The following is a 20,543-nucleotide window of genomic DNA, read 5'->3' as shown; positions in this document are numbered from 1 at the left end:
GACATAAACAGAGCACAATTACATTATTTGCATGCAGTTTTACCATCATGGAAGAGTCTACCATGATCCAGAGATGCAAAGTCGTTACAGGCTTTGGTCATTTTCATATTTGGATCATTGCTGTCAAACCAAGTATTACATCATGTTGTAATTGCAGCATTAATATGTGATCGAGGGAATTTTATTGCATTGCTCTCTTGCACCCTCAAGTGCAGAGACCAGAGCATGTTTAATATTTACACAGTTGTGTTTTAGGTACATCTAATTAAGCTTTTGCTTAAAAAGCATACACTTGACCATACTATACTTCAAATACACTTGACTTATACTTGAACCTACACTGAAGAGCTTGAGATGTTGTCCATTTATAGACCTATATGGTAAATGCTACATGGGTTAGAGTGCACTATACAGGTCATCGGATGTTCAAGATGGGCTTTACGTCTACCAACAACTGCTCACACTGCCAAACCAATTCACCGGACAATTATATCCACGCTCTTTGGTTCTGTCCACCAGTTCAGAAGTTTTGGCGCGAGATATGTGAAGACTTATCGAAGTGTCTGAAATGTAACATTCCAACTTCCCCCTTAGTGTGTTTGTTGGGCAGCTTAGATAATGTCACTTCAGAAAAGAATATCGCCCATATGGTTTTCACTGCCCTATGCATAGCCAAGAAAACAGTCCTCATGAACTGGAAAAATAAAAATAATCTTAATTCTAACCAATATAGAAATTATCTATTAGATTACATTAGTCTTGATACAGCCTCTGCCACCACATCAGATCAATTGCTCTGGGCTCCTTTGATCAGCTCCATCACCTAGTGGGGGTGGGGGGCATAGTTTGGTCCCGCCTTCACTGTTGTGATTGGTGTGGGGGTAGGGACAGGCTTAGGGCGTCGGGGGGTTCCCCGGAGGCATCTTCCTTGGGGGGCTCAACCCGGGGTAGCGGTCATGTCCGGTTAGGGGCTCTGTTGGCTCTCAGGTGACTGTTTCCTCGTGGCTGCGTGCAGCGGGGCTAGGGGAGGGTCTGTGCTGACGGACGTGGGTTACTGACCTGGCAACCTGGCTGCCCCTGGGTGGGTCCGGGATGGGCGTGAGGTTCTGGGGGCGCTCCGTCTCTGGGCTGGGGCCCTGGCCGGGCCTCGGGGGCTTGGGTCCTGGTTGGTGTGTTGCCGGGGTTGTGGGCGGGCGGGTGCATGGGGGCCCAGCCCTGGCGCGGGGTGCCGCCGGTGCATCGAGCCACCTGGGGGGCTCTTCAACTGGTGGGGGAGATTGTCACATCTTGCAGGAGCTTTCCTCTCTTCAGGAACTCTCTCTGCAGGAAGGGGAGATACAGGAGAGGTGGAGGAAGATCTCAGCCTGGGCGTTTATTGTCTTATGTAGTCTGGAAGATGAATGGATGGTGGGGTGGGTGCAGTTTTCTCTGTGGTGGGGTTGGGTGGACTGTCCCGGGCTCTGTGGGGCCGGGAGGCGCTGCTGCACTGGTCCCCGGTCTGGATGGGCCTGGGCCCCCTTTCCCTGGCGGGTCGCGGAGTGTGGGAGTGCCAACTGGGGTCAGCGGGGGAGCTGGCCCCAGGGAGGGGTCACTTGCCCCTCCCTTCCTTCCCTCCCCATCTCCAGCTGCCTCCCTCTTCCCGCTCCACCACAACCACCCACACATGCAGGACCTTGGAGTAGGGGTGTGTCACCAGGGTGCAGAGGAGGCTACCCCCCCCCCCCCCCCCCCTGTCCCCTTCTGGCTGCCTCTGCCTCAATTTTATCCCACAACTTAGACATTCACATTACTCACACTCTCATTACACATACATATAGGATCTTGGGGGTGGGCACGCTACACGGAATCCAAGTTACCATCAGGGTGTACACCCCACCCCTGGCGTCGTTGCCCACCTCTCAATTTTAAATACACGTAGACATTGAGGGCTAGCAGGAGGGACCATGCGCTTACCTGCTGCTCTCTGGCAGGTAGCTCCATGCCCTCCTGGGTTTTAAATGCACCTTAGAACACACATGCATCAACACTACAATGAGCGGGTGGAGGGAGGTTTGGAGTCTTCTCTCACCCCCGTTCTCTGCGACCTGCTGGAGCGGGGGGGCTAGGAGGAGGAGTTGGCCGTCCGACTGCGGTCTGGAGTGTGGGGCCTCCCTGCTGCTGCGGAGTCGGGGCGGTCTGCCTCTCCCCACCGCAGGGAAAAGGGTAACACCACCTGGGTCTGGGTGCAGTTCCCCCCTCCAGGGGCAAGGGTACCTAGACCCGGTTCGTAGAGTACGCTTGGGGAGTGTGATCGTGTGTACAGCGTCTCTTTATGTCTGTCTCCACGTTGGTTGAGTGTGGAGTAAGTGCATATGAGAGCATGAGGGTGGGAATGGATGTTTGTGTCTGTGTGTGCCTGTATGTCTGTGTCTATATGTCAGGTTGGATATCAGACGCCACCTCTCTGGGGACATCTCAGGCCCTCCAAGGTTTGGAGGCCTATCTCCCCCCACCACCACTTCCCCTGCCAGTGGCGGACCCCCTCAGACATCGGTGCGTTGGTGGTTCTTTGTGTCTGGGGATGGGCGTCCAGGTACACGCCAGCTCACTCCTTGGCGGCCGCTTATCGGGGCCTGGAGCCTGGGGCTCGCTCAGGCCACTTCGGAGGTGGGGTGCCCCCGGCCTCTCGGCCTGGGGCTCGGTCACTCAGGCACAGCTGGCTGCCGGCGGAGCACACGGGCGCGTCACTGCAACTCCCCCTGGCTTCTGCTCCGCGGCTGCTGGGTAAACCCTCATCTGGGACTCTCCTCAGCTCTTTCTGGGACAGTGGCGCGGCTGCCCCTCTGTTGGTCTTCCTTGGTCTCTTGTGTTCTGGGGGCCTCTGGATGTCTGGAGTTTTGATCTCCTCCATACCTGCTTCATGCCCTGGAGGACGGGGCTGTGGCCCCCCCACACCCTCTAGCAGATCATTACATGAAGGAACCTTTTAAAAAACAAAAAACAAGCGCGTCCATGCTCACAGGTGTACACACGGGTGATCACACCCACAAACTACACCCTTTTTGGCTCCTACCTCAAAGCACACTGTGTTCTGTTGATCTTATGTGCTGCACAATAATGTTTAACATTTAGTATTTACTGTCATATTCCCATATATCATTGTGATGTTGTTTATTCTATTACTCTTGTTCTCTTCTGCTTGCTTTCTTTTTTCTTTCTCAGCAGGTGATCCAGGTGATCGATATATGCATTTTTTTTTCCTTTTTTTGTTTTTTTATTTATTTATTTATTTTTTCTGCTCATTCTGTTGGTTTTTGTTTTTTGCCCTTCTCCCCCGTCCCTCTTCTCAGCTGTTTCTCTTTCCCTCTTTCTTTCTCTCCTTCTTTCTCCAGTCAAGTCTGTCCCGTATACAGCAAGTGAAAATAAAATAAACAATAAAAGGTGAATCAAATGGACCATTATGGCAAGGCTGGGATGGTCAATTTGGTAAAGTAAATCCGTTGGGCATCTTTCTTTGCCTTTAGACAATAATTCTGATGGCAAAAGAGCCAAACGGGACAGGCAAAAAAACAAAAAAAAAACAAAAATGCTACATGGGTTTCCAGTTTCCAACTTAACTTTCATGCTTTTTTCTTCCTGGAAAAGCTATTAGACTTACTACATTTTCAATGGTCTAAAGATTAAACAAGCACTAAGCAGCACTAAGAGGAACTTCTACAAGATCTTTGCACAACCAAAAAAAATTCCTTGGACTTGACCTGCTTTATCTGTGATACAATCATATCCGGCCCACGAGATAATTTCATATGCCAAGGCAGACCTTCCGAAGACAGCAAGTGTAGTGGTACAGGCCAGGTGCACAAAGAGACGGGGAGCCGGATTTAAATGCAAGCATGTCAAGAAAAAAGTGGAGAACTGAGTGAAAAATGTAAAATGAGCAGCATCTGGCTGCAGCTCAATGATATTGGAGACTGCAAAGCGGAGTGCAGAATTTATAAAATTAGGAACTGGATGAAGTGATACCGGTGTTTATTTTCAGCCACTTTTATTGTGGAGGACATAATGTTTCAAACTTGTCCAAGGCTTAAACCTCATGTATGTTCTCCCATTAAGTTAAGTCAAGTGGCTTTATTGTCATTCCAACCATGCATAGTGGTACAGTACAGAGACGACGTTACTCCAAGACCATGGTGCTACATATCAACACAGGATAACATAAAGTGCAATGTGCAAAGATTGCACAAAAACAAAACAAAGACAGTGCAACAGTAGACAGAACAGAACAATACAGAGACAAGACAGTGCTGACACAATAGTGCAATAGAAATGTGCAAAAAGTAACTTGGTGTATGAAGGTGTGTGTGTGTCGGTCCAGTCACTGAGTGTTCAGGAGTCTGGCGGCTTGGGGAAAGAAACTGTTTCACAGTCTGGCAGTGAGGGCCCGAATGGTCCGGTACCTCTTGCCTGAAGGCAGCAAGATGAAGAGTGTATGTGAGGGGTATGTGGGGTCCTCCACAATGCTGGTGGCTTTGCAGATGCAGTGGGTGCCATAAGTGTCTGTGATGGAGGGAAGAGAGGCTCCAATGATCTTCTCAGCTGTTCTCACTGTCTGTTGTAGGGTATTGCGATCGGATACGGTGCAGTTACCATACCAGACAGTGATGCTGCTGCTCAGGATGCTCTCGATAGTCCCTCTGTAGAACATAGTGAGAATGGATGGAGGGAGATGGGCTTTTCTCAGCTTCTGCAAGAAGTAGAGATGCTGTTGGGCCTTCTTAGTCATGGAGCTGGTATTGAGGGACCAGGAGAGGTTCTCCGCCAGGTGGACACCAAGGAATTTGGTGCTCTTGACCACCTCCACAGAGGATCCATCGATGTTCAGTGGACAGTGATCTCTCCATGCTCTCCTAAAGTCAACAATTATCTCTTTTGTCCACATTCAGAGACAGGTTGTTGACTCTACACCAGTCCGTTAGCTGTTGCACCTCCTTTCTGTATGCTGACTCGTCATTCTTGCTGATAAGACCCACCACAGTCATGTCATTGGTGAACTTGATGATGTGGTTTGAACTGTGCATCGCTGCACAGTCGTGAGTCAGTAGAGTGAACAGCATTGGGCTGAGCACACAGATGATGTGTTCTCCTTCAAGATGGTGCAGTCGCCATTTCATAGAGCTTCCCTGAACATGTCCCAGTCACTGTGCTCAAAACAGTCCTGAAAAGCAGAGAGAGCTCCTGCAGGCCAAGTTTCATCTGTTCAGAACTGGTTTCCAGCGTCTGACGAGCGGTCTGCATGCTGTAAATAGCATAACAAGTGGTCTGAGTATCTGAGGTGGGGGCGAGACTTTGCTCTCTACATGCTGAAATGTTTGTATAAACAAGATCCAGCCCATTTTTTCCCCTCACCGCAAAGTCCACGTGTTGATGCAATTTCAGAAGCAGTGACTTGAGATTTGAGTGGTTGAAATCTCTGGCGATAATAAACAGTCCATCGGGTGTGAGTTCTGCAGCTCGCCCCCTTAGCGTTAGTGCTGGGTGGCATTTACACTGCTGTAATGAACACCGCAGTGAATTCCCGAGGAAAGTTAAAAAGGTCTGCATCTAACAGTCCTAAACTCTACCAACAAAGAGCAGTAGTAAGAAACAAGCACAGAGTTCTTGCACCATTCCAAGTTTATGTAGACACACAAGCCACCACCAGGAGTCTTACCGCACAGAGCTGCATTTCTGTCTGCACGAAATGAAATGAGCCCGTGTAGCTGAATGGTGGTGTCTGGAGCTCTGTCACTGAGCCATGCTTCTGTAAAATGCTGCATGCTGCATCTCTGTAAAAACAAAGATGCAGCAGTCCCTAAATTCCCACTGTGTGGTCTGCTCACTGGACAATAAACTGGACTACATCTGACTAAAACAGCAAGGGTTTGAGAGCAGGATAGATGGGAGAGCTTGGATTTAAGCTTAGTAGTAAATGCATAAAAATAAGTCTCAGTTCAGTATTGAGCATTAATAATAATAATAATAATAATAATAATAATATTTCTTAACATGTTTGATCTGCTAGGTTTCACAGCATTTCCTACTGATAAAAATTCACCCTATGGCCATTCATACTACACAAAGTAATTAAGCAATAAACAATTAAATGACAGAAAAGTTCCTGTTTTTCATTTTCTACTACAAGATCAAAGTGGTCTGGGGCATCCATTGTCAAACTGGGCGACTTCGGTGTGATTGGACTACTGGAGGGATGTGATTGGGAGGAACAGCTTGCCTAATCTAAATCCTGAGAGTACAGAGTCTCGTCTTTATTGTTGAACCTTTGTGATTCTTTCAGTTTGTCTATAATAAACATTATGTTTAGCTTAAGGGCATTTATATAAGGTAGGGCAGTGAAGGGAATACTTTGAGAATCTCCCGATTCGCACTAAAATGCCTTCCTGGAAGGAAGCAAAGACCAAGGATAAGTAGGACATCTTGCACATCACTGGGAATGTATAAACTTCAAAGAGAGTCCCTACTGTGGTCACAAAACAGGTGGAGTCTAACCAGTAATTTTCTGTCAAAGACATTGTTTATTAATACATACTTGGTCACAAGCAATACCAGTAACTGACTCCAGGATGAACCAATGCCAAAACAACAATCAAAAGCGGCTATCTTTCAAGGAGCTGTGCTACCTTATTCCTATGTGACAAAAAAACAAGCAAAAAACTAAACAAACAGAAGGCATATGCTAAACCTAACTCCCTAGATGAACAACAGGAGAACAAGTGTTCAGAGCAAAAAAGCAGTTCAGCTCTTACGTTTCAGTGATCTGTGTATATACACAATGAGTAAGTTAAGCACAAGAACTACTAGCAAGAAACCAGCTCACAGACACAAGGCCAAGCAAAGCTAAGGGTCTCTCCACAAGGCGCAAGAGAATAATGTTGCTGCTGTCATTTGCTGCAAGGGAAAAGCTGTTGGGGACCGGGGGTTTTGACATGCACATATGTTCAAAGTACCAAATATCATGGATATACATGGATTCGACCAATCTGGAGGAAACCTGCAAAAAACTCAAAGTTTGTGAGGTCACAATCTTATAAAAAACAGTGCACACAAAAAACACACAAAAAGCTACAATGAACAAGGGTTAAAAACAATTAAATCCATTATATTCAGCTCCATACAATTATCGCAGCAATTCAACTAGCAAGAGTTGACTGATCTCGGTTCATCCTATGACCCTGAGCTGTGGGAGCTGATGGAAAGAATGAGACTATGTATGCAAATGTCTTTCTCTGAAGGGTGTCTGATCCTGGGGCAGGCACTGGACATGCTGGAGAGATTGTTTTTATTAGCTGGCCTGGGAACAATAGACCTCTAGAAAGTTTGGAATAAAAAACAGATTTCCCACAACATGTTTTTAAAACTTTTTAAATTCCAGTGTTGAGACAAATACCAGAGACTTTGATAAGTTGTGGATATAATTCCATGTCCTCTTTCTCTTTGTCTTCTCATTCCTCCTTCATTTGTTTGAGCAGTGAGAGGTGTAATGCGGACCAACAGCTGCCAGTCAGACAGCAGTGGCTTTCTAGAAGAACCCTTTATACCACTGGTCCCTCATTTGGCATCACCAGGATCTGAAATCATCAAGGTCTCTTCTCTTGTCAATGCAGTCTCACTTTTCTCACAGTCTGTCAAGTTTATTGAAATGCAGCGCACTACCCTAATTCATAACACTGACACTAGATCGTAGAGTATACTAAGTTGCTATTTAGGATATTTAGAGCATTTGAATGTTCAGATGTTTGACTGTATTTCCTGTTTGATTTCAGGCTCGCTCAGGGTTTTCAGAAATGAGTGGTGACAATCAGGACAGTGAGAAACCAGAGTCTTCTGCTTTTTCTCCTCATACTGACAAATCTCCCATCCCTGCCTCAACAATGACCTCTTGTGGTTTTAATAAATATCTCCCTTCCTCACCCTGCCCTTCACCAGATTCTACTATAGACTCGAGCTCTTCCATAGCTTCTGCCTCACTGCCTCTCTCAAGTTGTGACCTGCAAATTGCAAACACTGAAACAGTACCAAATCCGGATCAGTCTCCACCCGCTTCAATAAAAAGTTTTTCTTCTGGTCCTATATCTTCTCAGCATCCCACTTCTCCTCCTTTACCTCACTCTGCTAACAGAGAGATCTGTTCTCCACCCACTTTGGTCTCTCCCAAATTACTCAAGTTAATCTCACAAACTCCCGAAAGCAACAAAAACAAATCTTTTTTTCTAGATTCTGATGGAATAAGTTTTTCAAAGCCAACTGCTGATACACAAAAGGAAGAGGATGAAAGTCTCCCTTTGCTCTCTTTTCGTTTGGACAAAGCTAATCCATCAGCACCACCTGTTTTGGACTTCTCAAAATTAGAGGAAGGTTTTCCCACACCTTCCTCCCTTTCTTATAAACTTTACATCCCAGTTTGTCAGCCTGATGTGTCATCACAATCACATCATCAAAATGACCTCATAGACCCAGCTTCAGGAGAAATTTCAGACCAGTCAGAGCAAGTTGTCTCTGGACAGCATAGTGCAGTCTTACCCCCAGAGAACAGACAGCATTCTCACAATGATAACAATGATCTTGCTCTATCCTGTCAGATCCAAAATGGTACAAATGCCAAGATGAATGATATACTGTTGGAAAAATTTCAGAGGAATGAAAAACAACAGGAAAAAAGTGAGGGACACGGTCCCCAACTTTCTCAAGAAGCTGTCGTTTACATCTCAGACACAGAAACTCCCGCTAATCTGTCAGAAGGTTCTGCACCTTCACCTTCTGAAGTAGAAAGCCAGTCAGAAATGGATACACTGGTCAACTCCTCTACTGTGCATGATGACATGTCAGCAAAGACAAAACACAACGATATTAGAAAACTCTATCAAAAACACGTTGCTGGTAAAGAAAGTGAATCACCCGGGAGTTACATACGCTTACACAATCAAGTTGCACAGGCACACAGTGGAGATGAAGTAAAACCCAATAATCTCATTGCAATTGAGAACTTAGATCTGGTTTTTGAAACCTCAGTAGATGACTCTGACAATGAGAATATAGATTTAGATGACTTTTTTCAGCAGCTTGATACTGAAGGGCGAGTCTATTGGGCAGAACCCATCCAGTTGTCCAATCCAACCCCTGAAGCGTCAGGAAGCTTTGAAATCTCAGATGGAACTCCTGGAAATCTTCCTGTAGATTCATTTTCTTCCACAGGCAATGCCATCCCTTTACCGATGTCATACTCAGCGAACACAGACAGAGGCCAGACCTCAAGAGCTGCAAATGGCTCCTTGGATGTACCTTCCTCACTGACATCCACATCCCAGTCTGCAATCCCGAATGTCAGACCATCAAATCGTTCTGTTTCAGTTCAAATGCCGTCATATCTGTCTTCTCATATTGTCCACAGAAAGGATGTTCCATACACTCCTGAGTCAAAAAGCACTCGTCTCCCTATCATTCTACCTTTGGACACCTCCAGCCCCTTTCGTGCTGTCCAGTCATGGACAGACCTGCAAATTCAGCGCAATACTCTGACCAAGAATTTATCATATGGGGCTCTTCATGCTGTTCCAAACAAAACAAATTTGTCCATGAGTTGCCCAGGAATGACACAAAGACCAACAAATCAAGAGCTCTTCTCTCCATCTCCTTCTTTCTTTCACCTGTCTAATAATTGGAAATCACAGGAGACTATCCCTGAGATGGCTATAAATTGTAAGCCAGAGTCAGTATCTGTAGATACAGGATTGTGGCCGGATGAGCAGGAAGAAGACATGAACAGAAATGGAAATGAAACTCAGAAGCAACTTTGGGAGGGCAATCAGCAAGACACCATGGCATGCTGCTGCTCCTGTGACCATACCTGCTGTATTCACAAGAGTAACAACAAGGAACCCACTTTCGGAAACAGTCCTGTGAGTAATACCACACTGTCCAGTATCCTTACTTAATTTTGTGTATTTAGCCAAATAGATTTATGTTGATACCCTCATATAAAATTCACACCCTTTTACGTATAACTTCAGTTGCTGGACTACATGTATTCAAGCACCACAGTGAGTAAGGTTTGGTTTTATTTTATGTCTATAGTCTTACAGTTTTTCAGGTTCAGAACAAGGCCGATAGGCAGTGTCTGATGAAAGTAGTTTAGAATTTGAGTTCCATTCTGAACTTTTAGGGCCCGAGGACTAAAGTTATTGGGACTGCTGTCCCTCATCCTGCACTTCCCCACAGCTGGTACTACCAACAGAAGGTTCTTATGACTGTGAGTTTGCCTGTATCAATCAGTTCTTCCACATGAAACTTTTCAATAAGGCACACAGGGTAGGTAGGGGCAGGGATGGTTGCATTAAGAGATTTGATTGGGCAAGAATGGGCTGCTGTCAGTGCTTGTGGGGCTGGTGTGCGGCAACCCTGCAATCTAACTGAAACCTATTTATTTATTTGCAAGGCTAGAATGGGACTGGTAATTTTGTTTCAGGCAGCCCATCATGTTTGCTCAAGAAATCAAATCACACACAAAAAAACCCTGCTTCACTCCTCCTACACTTCTCCACATCTGGTGCTAAAAACAGCAGCCTCCTGTGACCGTGAGGGCTGGTTACTAGTTGTTGTTGGTACTACTGTTGACAGTGCAACATCACCAAAAGCTAATGTCATTAATTTGAAACACTTTGCTACATTTATTGTTAGTTTCTTCTTTCTTTTTTTTTCTGTTTTAGCTTTTGAGCTCCACCTTTTCGGCCATTCTTCCACACAATAATCTAACAATAATCTTCCACACAATAATCTGTTCTACAAGGTGCGTGAACACACAGCGAAGATAGGGGAGCGCCCGGTTGCGTTATGAGATTTGATTGGGCAAAAAAGTGTCATTAATGAAAATGAACAAATGGGCTACTGTCAGCGCCCGATGTTGTACTTGTTCCTCTACATGAATGCCTTAGTGGATTTTGAGCAGTGTCTCGGGTCGTAGTCTTGTTGAAAGATCCAGCCCCGGCGCAGCTTCAGCTTTGTCACTGATTCTCCAGAATCTGCTGATACTGAGTGGAATCCATGTGTCCCTCAACTATGAAGGGATTCCCAGTCCCTGCACTGGCCACACAGCCCCACAGCATGATGGAACCACCACCATATTTTACTGGAGGCAGCAGGTGTTTTTCTTGGACTGCTGTGTTCTTTTTCCTCCATGCATAACGCCCCTTGTTATGCCCAAATAACTCAATGTTAGTTTCATCAGTCCACAGCACCTTACTCCAGAATGAAGCTGGCTTGTCCAAATGTGCTTTAGCAAACCTCAAGTGTCTCTGTTTGTGCTGTGGGCGGAGAAAAGGCTTCCTCTGCATCACTCTCACATACAGCATCTCCTTGTGTAAAGTGCGCCGAATGGTTGAACGCTGCACAGTGACTCCATCTGCTGCAAGATGATGTTGTAGGTCTTTGGTGCTGGTCTGTGGGTTGATTCTGACTGCTCTCACCATTCGTCGCTTCTGTCTATCCGAGATTTTTCATGGTCTGCCACTTTGAGCCTTAACTTGAACTGAGCCTGTGGTCTTCCATTGTCTCAATATGTTCCTAACTGTGGAAACAGACGGCTTAAACCTCTGAGACAGCTTTCTGTATCCTTCCCCTAAACCAGACCTTCCCAAAGTGTGGGGCCCGCAAAGCAGGAGATGAAGCATCGCTGAATATGTTTCCAAACCAACTTCATTCTAAGCCAAAGACTAGAAAATATGGTGAAGCAAATCTGCCCTTTGGCTTCACCTGCACAAGTGCCGAGGTAGGTCTCCCTGCAGGATTGGTTTTCCCTTCGTCGGGAGCAGCGCTGGGCTCTTCAAATCACGGACAAACAGGATCCCACAGTTGTTTATGTTTTTGAACCCATTTTGCACAGAGAGGCATTTTTTGAATAATGTATTGATGCAATGTTGAATATTATTACACAGGAAAAAAAAACAGCTACAGTAAAATAATCACACCGTGACGCCTCTGCCTTTGTAAATGGAGGGACAGTAACTGCGTGTAAAACCTGCAGACAGTCAGATTAACAGTATTTTGTCTCTATCTGCCATCCTGCAATTCATCTCATGTAAACAATAACGTGGCCACAGCGTGACGTGAAAAAAGACACATACCTTTGACGTTGCGTGACGAACTCTGTATTCCTCGTCCACACATAAACGAAAAAAAAAGGAGTTTAAAAAAATCTCAGTTTTCGGTGATTCGAAACGCCGTTTACGTGGACGAAACAGCTGCGTGTTCAAAAATACCCATGTAGGTGCGGACATAGCGTAAAAGAGTTAGTAGTTTATTTTCTTACTACCTGTAATTTATTGCAGATTACTTGTATTTGCTTAATTATTTACTAAATGTTTGAGGTGTGAAATAAACCACAATGGAGCAAAATATGGGCGTGTGTGGTTGGAGGATGTGTTAGTGCGTGCGTGCACGCAGGGGGGCGCGAACATTTTTCTTGTAAAACAAAGGGGGGCCCAGCAAAAAAAGTCTGGGAACCGCTGCCCTAAACAGAGATGGGCAGTAACGCGTTACTTGTAACGCGTTACTGTAACCTGATTACTTTTTTCAAGTAACGAGTAAAGTAAGGGATTAGTATTGCAAAAACTGTAATTAGATTACCGTTACTTTCCCGTAGTAACGCTGCGTTACTGTGTTACTAAAACCGTGATTCTTTGCGAGAATGTCTCACGACAGTGACGTAAGCGAGTGCGCCGTTAGTGACAACAGCTGTGTGCAGATCAACAATGGATCACATATCGATTGTGGGAGAGAGTATGAGCGTGCAGCGTTTAAAGCGTGGAAGTACTGACCTGACTTTGAGTTTGATTCCATAAAAAGTGACAAAAACATTAGTGTCCGTTGTGTGTGGGAAGAAAACTTCTTTTTACAGCGAAAAAAACCCCTAAACTTCCAAACAAGCACCGAGTAGCTACGACGTAATGGGAAACTCAGAGAAACTCACGGATTCTTCCACTGACCGCGGCACACCTGCACCAGGGTAAACCTCCGCCTGCCCCACTCCTGCTTTACAGGTGAAAATAGAGCAACAGGACCGCTGAGTCTTTGACTTTATTTATTTTCTGCTGTGTTTTACTTGCATCTATTTGAAAGACTGAGTGTAAACACAAAAAATATATTATTTTATGTGCTGGAATGTGCAGAAAATAGGTTTAAATATTAAACTAATTTCTTCCAGTCAGAGAATGTTGCATATAATTAAATCTTTGCTTGATGCATAAAGTTAAAAGATTAAAACTGATAAAACAAGTTTTAAAAAGAGACTTTTCCATTTGATTACATTTTGTATGATGGATTATGTAGAAAAAGTAGAATTGGGCTGAAAGATCTATCGCTTTATCACCTCTTCAGGTTGTAAATCGTGTTTTTAAAAAGTAACTAAGTAATTAATTACTTTTGAAAATAAGTAATCAGTAAAGTAACGGGATTACTTTTTTGGGGAAGTAATCAGTAATTAGTTACTGATTACTTTTTTCAAGTAACTTGACCAACACTGGCCCTAAACCATGATGATGAACAATCTTTGTCTTCAGGTCGTTTCAGAGTTGTTTTGAGACCCCTGTGTTGCTACTCTTCAGAGAAAATTAAAAGACGAGGGAAAATTACAATTGACCCCCTTAAATACTCTTTGTCATTATTGGATTCACCTGTGTATGTAGGTCAGGGGTCACTGAGCTTACTAAGCCAATTTGAGGTCCTGAGACAGTTTGTTTCAGCTATTTAAGTGGGTAACATTAAAAGTTATGTAATGAGTAGTATATTAAATTACTTTCTCCTTGGAGTAATTGAGTAACATATTGCTTTACTTTTAACAAAAGTGTTCTTTGTAATATGTTTTTTAGTAATGACCCCACATGCAGAACCATTTGACCACAGAGCATGCTATTAATCTGCATGAATCTAATCTGTAATCTCTGCCCACAAGTTTGCATCGGCCCACTGGGCAACTGCTCGGTATGCCAGATTAGAAGTCCAGTCCTGGAAAGGTCTACTGTGTATACATCAGTGAGTAATTAGCTAGCTATTACACAAGAAAAGCTTTTTCTACCAACCGTAGGGTAGCCAAAGACAGAGAAATCCAAAGTATGAAAAATACAACACTAAAGTATAACTAACTTCAATAATTACTTCCTCCAAACCATCAACGTGTCTTTTAGACCCCATTCCTACAAAACTGCTCAAAGAAGTCCTGCCATTAATTAATTCTTCGATCTTAAATATGATCAACCTATCTCTAATGATCAGCTATGTACCACAGGCCTTCAAGCTGGCTGTAGTTAAACCTTTACTCAAAAAGCATCTCTAGACCCAGCAGTCTTAGCTAATTATAGGCCAATCTCCAACCTTCCTTTCATATCGAACATCCTTGAAAGAGTAGTTGTCAAACAGCTAACAGATCATCTGCAGAGGTTTATTTGAAGAGTTTCAGTCAGGTTTCAGAGCTCATCACAGCACAGAAACAGCTTTAGTGAAGGTTACAAATGATCTTCTTATGGCCTCTGACAGTGGACTCATCTCTGTGCTTGTCCTGCTAGACCTCAGTGCAGCGTTTGATACTGTTGACCATAATATCCTATTAGAGCGATTAGAACATGCTGTAGGTATTACAGGTACTGCACTGCAGTGGTTTGTATCATATCTATCTAATAGACTCCAATTTGTGCATGTAAATGGAGAGTCCTCTTCACACACTGAGGTTAATTATGGAGTTCCACAGGGTTCAGTGCTAGGACCAATTCTGTTTACATTATACATGCTTCCCTTAGGCAGCATCATTAGAAGACATAGCATACATTTTCACTGCTATGCTGATGACACCCAGCTCTATCTGTCCATGAAGCCAGATAACACACACCAATTAGTTAAACTGCAGGAATGTCTTAAATAATAACAATAATAATGGATTGGATTTATATAGTGCTTTTCAAGGCACCCAAAGCGCTTTACAATACCACTATTCATTCACTCTCACATTCATACACTGGTGGAGACAGCTACAGTTGTAGCCACAGCTGCCCTGGGGCAGACTGACAGAAGCGAGGCTGCCATATCGCGCCATCGGCCCCTCTGGCCAATACCAGTAAAGACATAAAGACCTGGATGGCCGCTAACTTTCTGCTTCGTAATTCAGATAAAACTGAGGTTATTGTACTCGGCCCTGAAAAGCTTAGAAATATGGTATCTAAGCAGATTCTTACTCTGGATGGCATTACCTTGGCCTCCAGTAACGCTGTGAGGAACCTTGGAGTCATTTTTGACCAGGACATGTCCTTCAATGCACATATTAAACAAATATGTAAGACTGCTTTCTTCCATTTGTGCAACATCTCTAAAATTAGAAATATCCTGTCTCCGAGTGACGCTGAAAAACTAGTTCATGCATTTATTACTTCCAGGCTGGACTACTGTAATTCATTATTATCAGGATGTCCAAAAAACTCACTGAAAAGCCTTCAGCTAATCCAAAATGCTGCAGCAAGAGTCCTGACAGGGACTAGAAAGAGAGAGCAGATTTCTCCTGTTTTGGCTTCCTGTTAAATCCAGAATTCAAAATCCTGCTCCTCACATACAAGGTCTTAAATAATCAGGCCCCATCTTATCTTAATGACCTTGTAGTACCATATCACCCTATTAGAGCACTTCGCTCTCGCTCTGCAGGCCTACTTGTTGTTCCTAGAGTATTTAAAAGTAGAATGGGAGGCAGAGCCTTCAGTTTTCAGGCCCCTCTTCTGTGGAACCAGCTTCCAGTTTGGATTCAGGAGACAGACACTATCTCTACTTTTAAGATTAGGCTTCAAACTTTCCTTTTTGCTAAAGCATATAGTTAGGGCTGGACCAGGTGACCCTGAATCCTCCCTTAGTTATGCTGCAATAGACATAGGCTGCCGGGGGATTCCCATGATGCATTGAGTTTTTCCTTTCCAGTCACCTTTCTCACTCACTATGTATTAACAGACCTCTCTGCATTGAATCATATCTGTTATTAACCTCTGTCTCTCTTCCACAGCATGTCTTTATCCTGTCTTCCTTCTCTCACCCCAACCGGTCACAGCAGATGGCCCCGCCCCTCCCTGAGCCTGGTTCTGCCGGAGGTTTCTTCCTGTTAAAAGGGAGTTTTTCCTTCCCACTGTTGCCCAAGTGCTTGCTCATAGGGGGTCATATGATTGTTGGGTTTTTTCTCTGTATCTATGAAGCGCCTTGAGGCGACTTATGTTGTGATTTGGCGCTATATAAATAAAATTGAATTGAATTGAATTAAAGAGACACTTGAGCCATGAAAACATCAATATATACTTCTATCTTGTTAAGAAATAATGCTCTCTGTTGTGTCACTTGTGCAACTGGATTATTACTAACAGACTATAATTAATATTTAGTAACATATTTGATAACATATCCATCAAAAGTATAATGTGTATTATAAAACAAACCAACCTTAAGCTGTGTGAAGGAGTGTTGTGGTATCTGGCAGCGAGATGTTAGCAAGAAATTCTTCAAATTCTGCAGCTTACAAGGTGGGGCCTCTTTGCTGGATCAGACTTCTTGGTCCCAACTACTGCCAAAGAAGTCTTATCCATGGAGGCCCACATTTGCTTGATTGGACTGAGACTGGATCATTTGGAGGCCAAGTCAACACCTAAAACCTGTTTTTGTGCTCTTCAAACCACTGGTGAACCATTTTTTTCCATAGTATCCAGGGAATACAGTTTCCATGGCTCATGTGATGAGACTATGATCAATAGTAGGTCGAAAACCCTCTTTAGTGACAAGTCTCACTAGGGCCTAAACACCTGGGACTTTCCACCGTCTGTTGTTAGAACTGAAGAAGCTTATCGGAGAAATGTCTTCGACAGATAGGTGTTTTCTTTTTTTAATGATAACTGTGTCTTTGTTCTCTATAGTACTCTCTGGATGAGCTGGAGGAGATGTTGCTGTGTCTGCAGCAGTTTTGGTCTGTGCTAAGTAACATGGAGGAGCAACTCTCTGAAGACCAGGCTGCTGTGTTCAGTTGTCTCTCTGACCAGGACAGGTACAAACAATAGTTTATACATTTCTAGTGTGTTCTGGCTACAGGCGCAACCAAAGTCCTTTCAGAAACAGGTTTTATCAGTTAGCAGTCCACTTGAACCGCGTCTAGGAATTAAATATATTTTGTTCTTTAAAGTATTCATTTTTAACCTTAATTTAATATAAAAACTGCACGTATAGAATCACAAGTCAAATCTGACAAAAACATTAGTCTGGGTCCCAGATCTTGCAAAAAAGTGAGGTCCTAAAAGCTTTTCCCACACATGGTAGTTATGGTTCTGCTGTTGTGTCACTCTCTTGGAATTTCTCTGTTTTACGAGAATGCAGTAGACGTGCAGCTTTATCATAGAATCAGTGAGTGAGGTGCTAATAACGTTCTGACCGTCTGCCCACCTCAGAATCAGATTGTTCTTTTTGCTTATGGAATATGTCATATATTTTATCTTCATACTATTTTTTCAAGTTATAGACCCTGGGAGTTCATTAGCATAGGTAGTAATTTAGCAGTTTTAAATGATCACCAATATTTATTTATTGGAGCATTTTCTGGATCCTTGGCCAATATACTGAACCCTGAATTGCCCCAGATGCATCCATTGCAGTGTAACTATGAGTGTACACTTGGAAAACACTTAATTGTTTTTGGTCCACATGATAACCAGCTTCGAGCATTGGCATGGTGATAATTACCATACAGTTTCATGCACCCAACAATAAATGTGTGTGTGTTGTGCGTGTTTAGAGAGAAGATTCGGGACATCGAAGAGCTGAGGCGTGCAGTAAAACGAGAGGCTGGTGAGCTGGAGAGGCAGTTAAAAGAACTGGCCTATGAGTATGATGAAAGCTTGAAAATGGTAACAAAATTCATCTCCTGAGACAGATCGGCAGGCCGATATATTTTTGTTTTTTTTAACTTTATGTTTTCTGATTCTGTGTTTTGGAGTAGAAGATGCACAGATTGCTGGATGAACAGTCTCTCCTCTGCTCTCAACTTAAAGTCTTTCTACCTGGAACAGTCCCCACACCATCATCTAAACCAATGCCCAACAGGACAGTAGCCACTCAGTGCTCTTTGCTACCCTTGCTCACGGCAGCTGACATACAGAGTAGCCACATTTCTGATTGGAAAGGCTGGAAGACTCTGAAACCTGGACTGGATTCCAACAGACAGTCACTTCCTGGGTCTGAGAGCATCTGTGATGGTCAGGGCGGCTCTCCCACCAAAGCAGACAAGCTAGACATAGTAGGCTTCTTGCAGAGAGTAAGAAAAAAAATCCCATTTTTATCTTCTCATGTGTCGATAAATCATGCCTGCCACACAGCCGAACTGTGACAAAAGTCATGGGTTCTATATCTTCGGCTGCCTGCACTACGAGCTCTTAAATTGAACCTGATTGTGAAATAGAAGACGTTTCTAAACTGTCCACGTGACTAATTATACTATGAAAAATTTAAATATGAGTATTAAATTAATGTAACTTTTCAGAAAATCCACATTTTACATGAACTCCTCAGCTTATGAGGCATTTTTTAATTTAAGATGGTACACGGGAGTTTGACATTAGAACTAGTGACATTTTCTTGAAACCTAGATAACTGACAGAATGATTTACAATATTTACGTGAATGTGATCTTGCTTTTTACTGTGGATTGTGTATCCTGTGTTTCAGCTGAAGGAGACTTTGCATCATTCTGTGAACACAGACCCATCAGAATAAGAGGTAAGATTCAGTTGCAGAGCTTACAAACTTGTGAAAACACTTTTTTTTGTTTTGCCTAGTTAATGTGCTTTCTGCAAACTAGTGGCCCACTAAAGCATCGTCACCCTGGATGTAGCCACAGGTTGTCTCGAAAGTTTGTGAGACAACCTGTGTGAGCTGACGTTTCCTTGGGTTATCTTCAAATCCAGCTGTTCGTTTCTAATAACTTTTATGCCTTCCTGTTTTACAGGTGTCAGGAACATTGTGTGATGCACACCTATGTTTTGTCAATATTCCATTCTTTCAAAGCCTTATTGTATGAGATGTGCAGTTTTAGTGTTTACTTAGTATTTCTGTCATTTTCGCTTTTACTGTTTGTGTCAGTATAATGGATCTGCTAACAAGACAACCAAAAGAAAGTGAAAAGGCATAGCATATCAAGTTTTACAAGAATGATGTTTGTTTTTTAAGATAAAGCATAGCAATATAATTGTGACTTAATTCATTAAATATAGTATGTTTGGCAAGTTTTACACCTTAATTATATTAAAACAATATACCTTGGAAAAGTAAAACACATTTGTGTGATTTGTGCATTCATAATCTCTGTGAGTCTTTTTTTGTGCGACTTCAGACTGGAGCAGGATGTACCAGTTACTGGAGTAAAATCCTGAATAAAGACTTCTAAAGGTTTTGGTTTTACTAAAGGATCGAGAGCAGGGCTGTGCAGAGACGTTTGAAAGTTAAAGGGGCACATAGAACCAGGCTAAATAACAACAACCCAAGAATCAAATATGGAATCACATCATACTATATCACTGTCACCAGGTGGGGACAATGCAAAGCAAATGTAGCCCATGTTTTACCTGATGGGTACAATGTTGCTGTTGAAGAGTTGCTGGTCCTGCTGCTGATAGTGTAGGAGGGCAGGGCTGTGTTGATCTGAGCCTGTAGACATTAAAGAGTCCACAGGAGAGATGGTAGCTGATTAAAGTGTGATTAAGTGTTATGAGATAATAATAAAATGCAAAGATTGGTGACAGCGCTTGGAACCATAAGACAACAAAACAGTGAGAAATAAACCAAGCTCTGCCTGTGACTCACTCTTTGCCTCTCTTCCTCCATCTATCACTCTCCACCTGCTGTCCATCGGAGAACAAGGCACAATCTGCTATTGTATTAATCCATTATTTAATTATTCACACTTAGCAACTCTTGAAAGAGGTTATAGAACCAACACATTGTGTTTATTATTGTTTTTATACTTGAATACCTCTGCAACGCAACACCTGGTACAGATGTTATTGTTACCTGTGCTCTTTGTAATCCAGCTGCTGAGGGATCCACTGCCTCACACAGCTTCTTCTGTCACTGCTTCCTCTTCATGTCCTTACAGAGCATGTCTGGACAATGTTATATCATCAGTAATATATTTTTTAAAGTCTATACACATAAAACACAAACACACATACACATACAGTGACATTTTAAAGCAGGGGTCGGCAACCTTTTTGATGACGAGTCCCATCTAAAATTTCCTCAGAAGTCAATGTGCCATATGATTGCATTAGCAATAAATTTAATAACGCTCTATATTATCAGTTGCAGCGCTGAGCGGAGAGCTCCTGAAGCATTTGAAGTGTTGGAATGTGGAAATTTCAACATCGCTTGAAAAAACTGCCAGCTAACAACGTCCCTCTCACCAGTTGGCGAAGTTAGTTTTAGCCAATTACAAGTTGAATCTGGTAGTTGGGGTTGTT

General features: G+C 43.3%; 1 protein-coding gene across 1 annotated transcript in view; it reads left to right on the top strand.

Annotated features, from left to right (window-relative positions):
- itprid1 (ITPR interacting domain containing 1) overlaps positions 1-19,342 on the top strand; it is a 34,504-nt gene extending 15,162 nt beyond the window's left edge. The window contains exons 11-17 of the mRNA XM_086305259.1: positions 7,506-7,618; positions 7,800-9,932; positions 16,956-17,083; positions 17,825-17,936; positions 18,029-18,343; positions 18,754-18,804; positions 19,034-19,342. Of these exons, the coding sequence (XP_086161385.1) occupies positions 7,506-7,618; positions 7,800-9,932; positions 16,956-17,083; positions 17,825-17,936; positions 18,029-18,343; positions 18,754-18,801 (2,849 nt within the window). The 3' untranslated portion in view covers positions 18,802-18,804; positions 19,034-19,342. The remainder of the gene's footprint in view (positions 1-7,505; positions 7,619-7,799; positions 9,933-16,955; positions 17,084-17,824; positions 17,937-18,028; positions 18,344-18,753; positions 18,805-19,033) is intronic.
- Positions 19,343-20,543: the final 1,201 nt, after the last annotated feature.

Source organism: Aulonocara sp. 'chitande type north' Nkhata Bay, linkage group LG9 (genome assembly GCF_057382095.1).
Source record: "Aulonocara sp. 'chitande type north' Nkhata Bay isolate Kocher_YH1m ecotype deep benthic linkage group LG9, A_spYH_male_GT1.1, whole genome shotgun sequence".
Classification (NCBI taxonomy): domain Eukaryota; kingdom Metazoa; phylum Chordata; class Actinopteri; order Cichliformes; family Cichlidae; genus Aulonocara; species Aulonocara sp. 'chitande type north' Nkhata Bay.
Note: the sequence above shows the minus strand (reverse complement) of the source record. Positions and strands in the feature narration are given on the sequence as shown.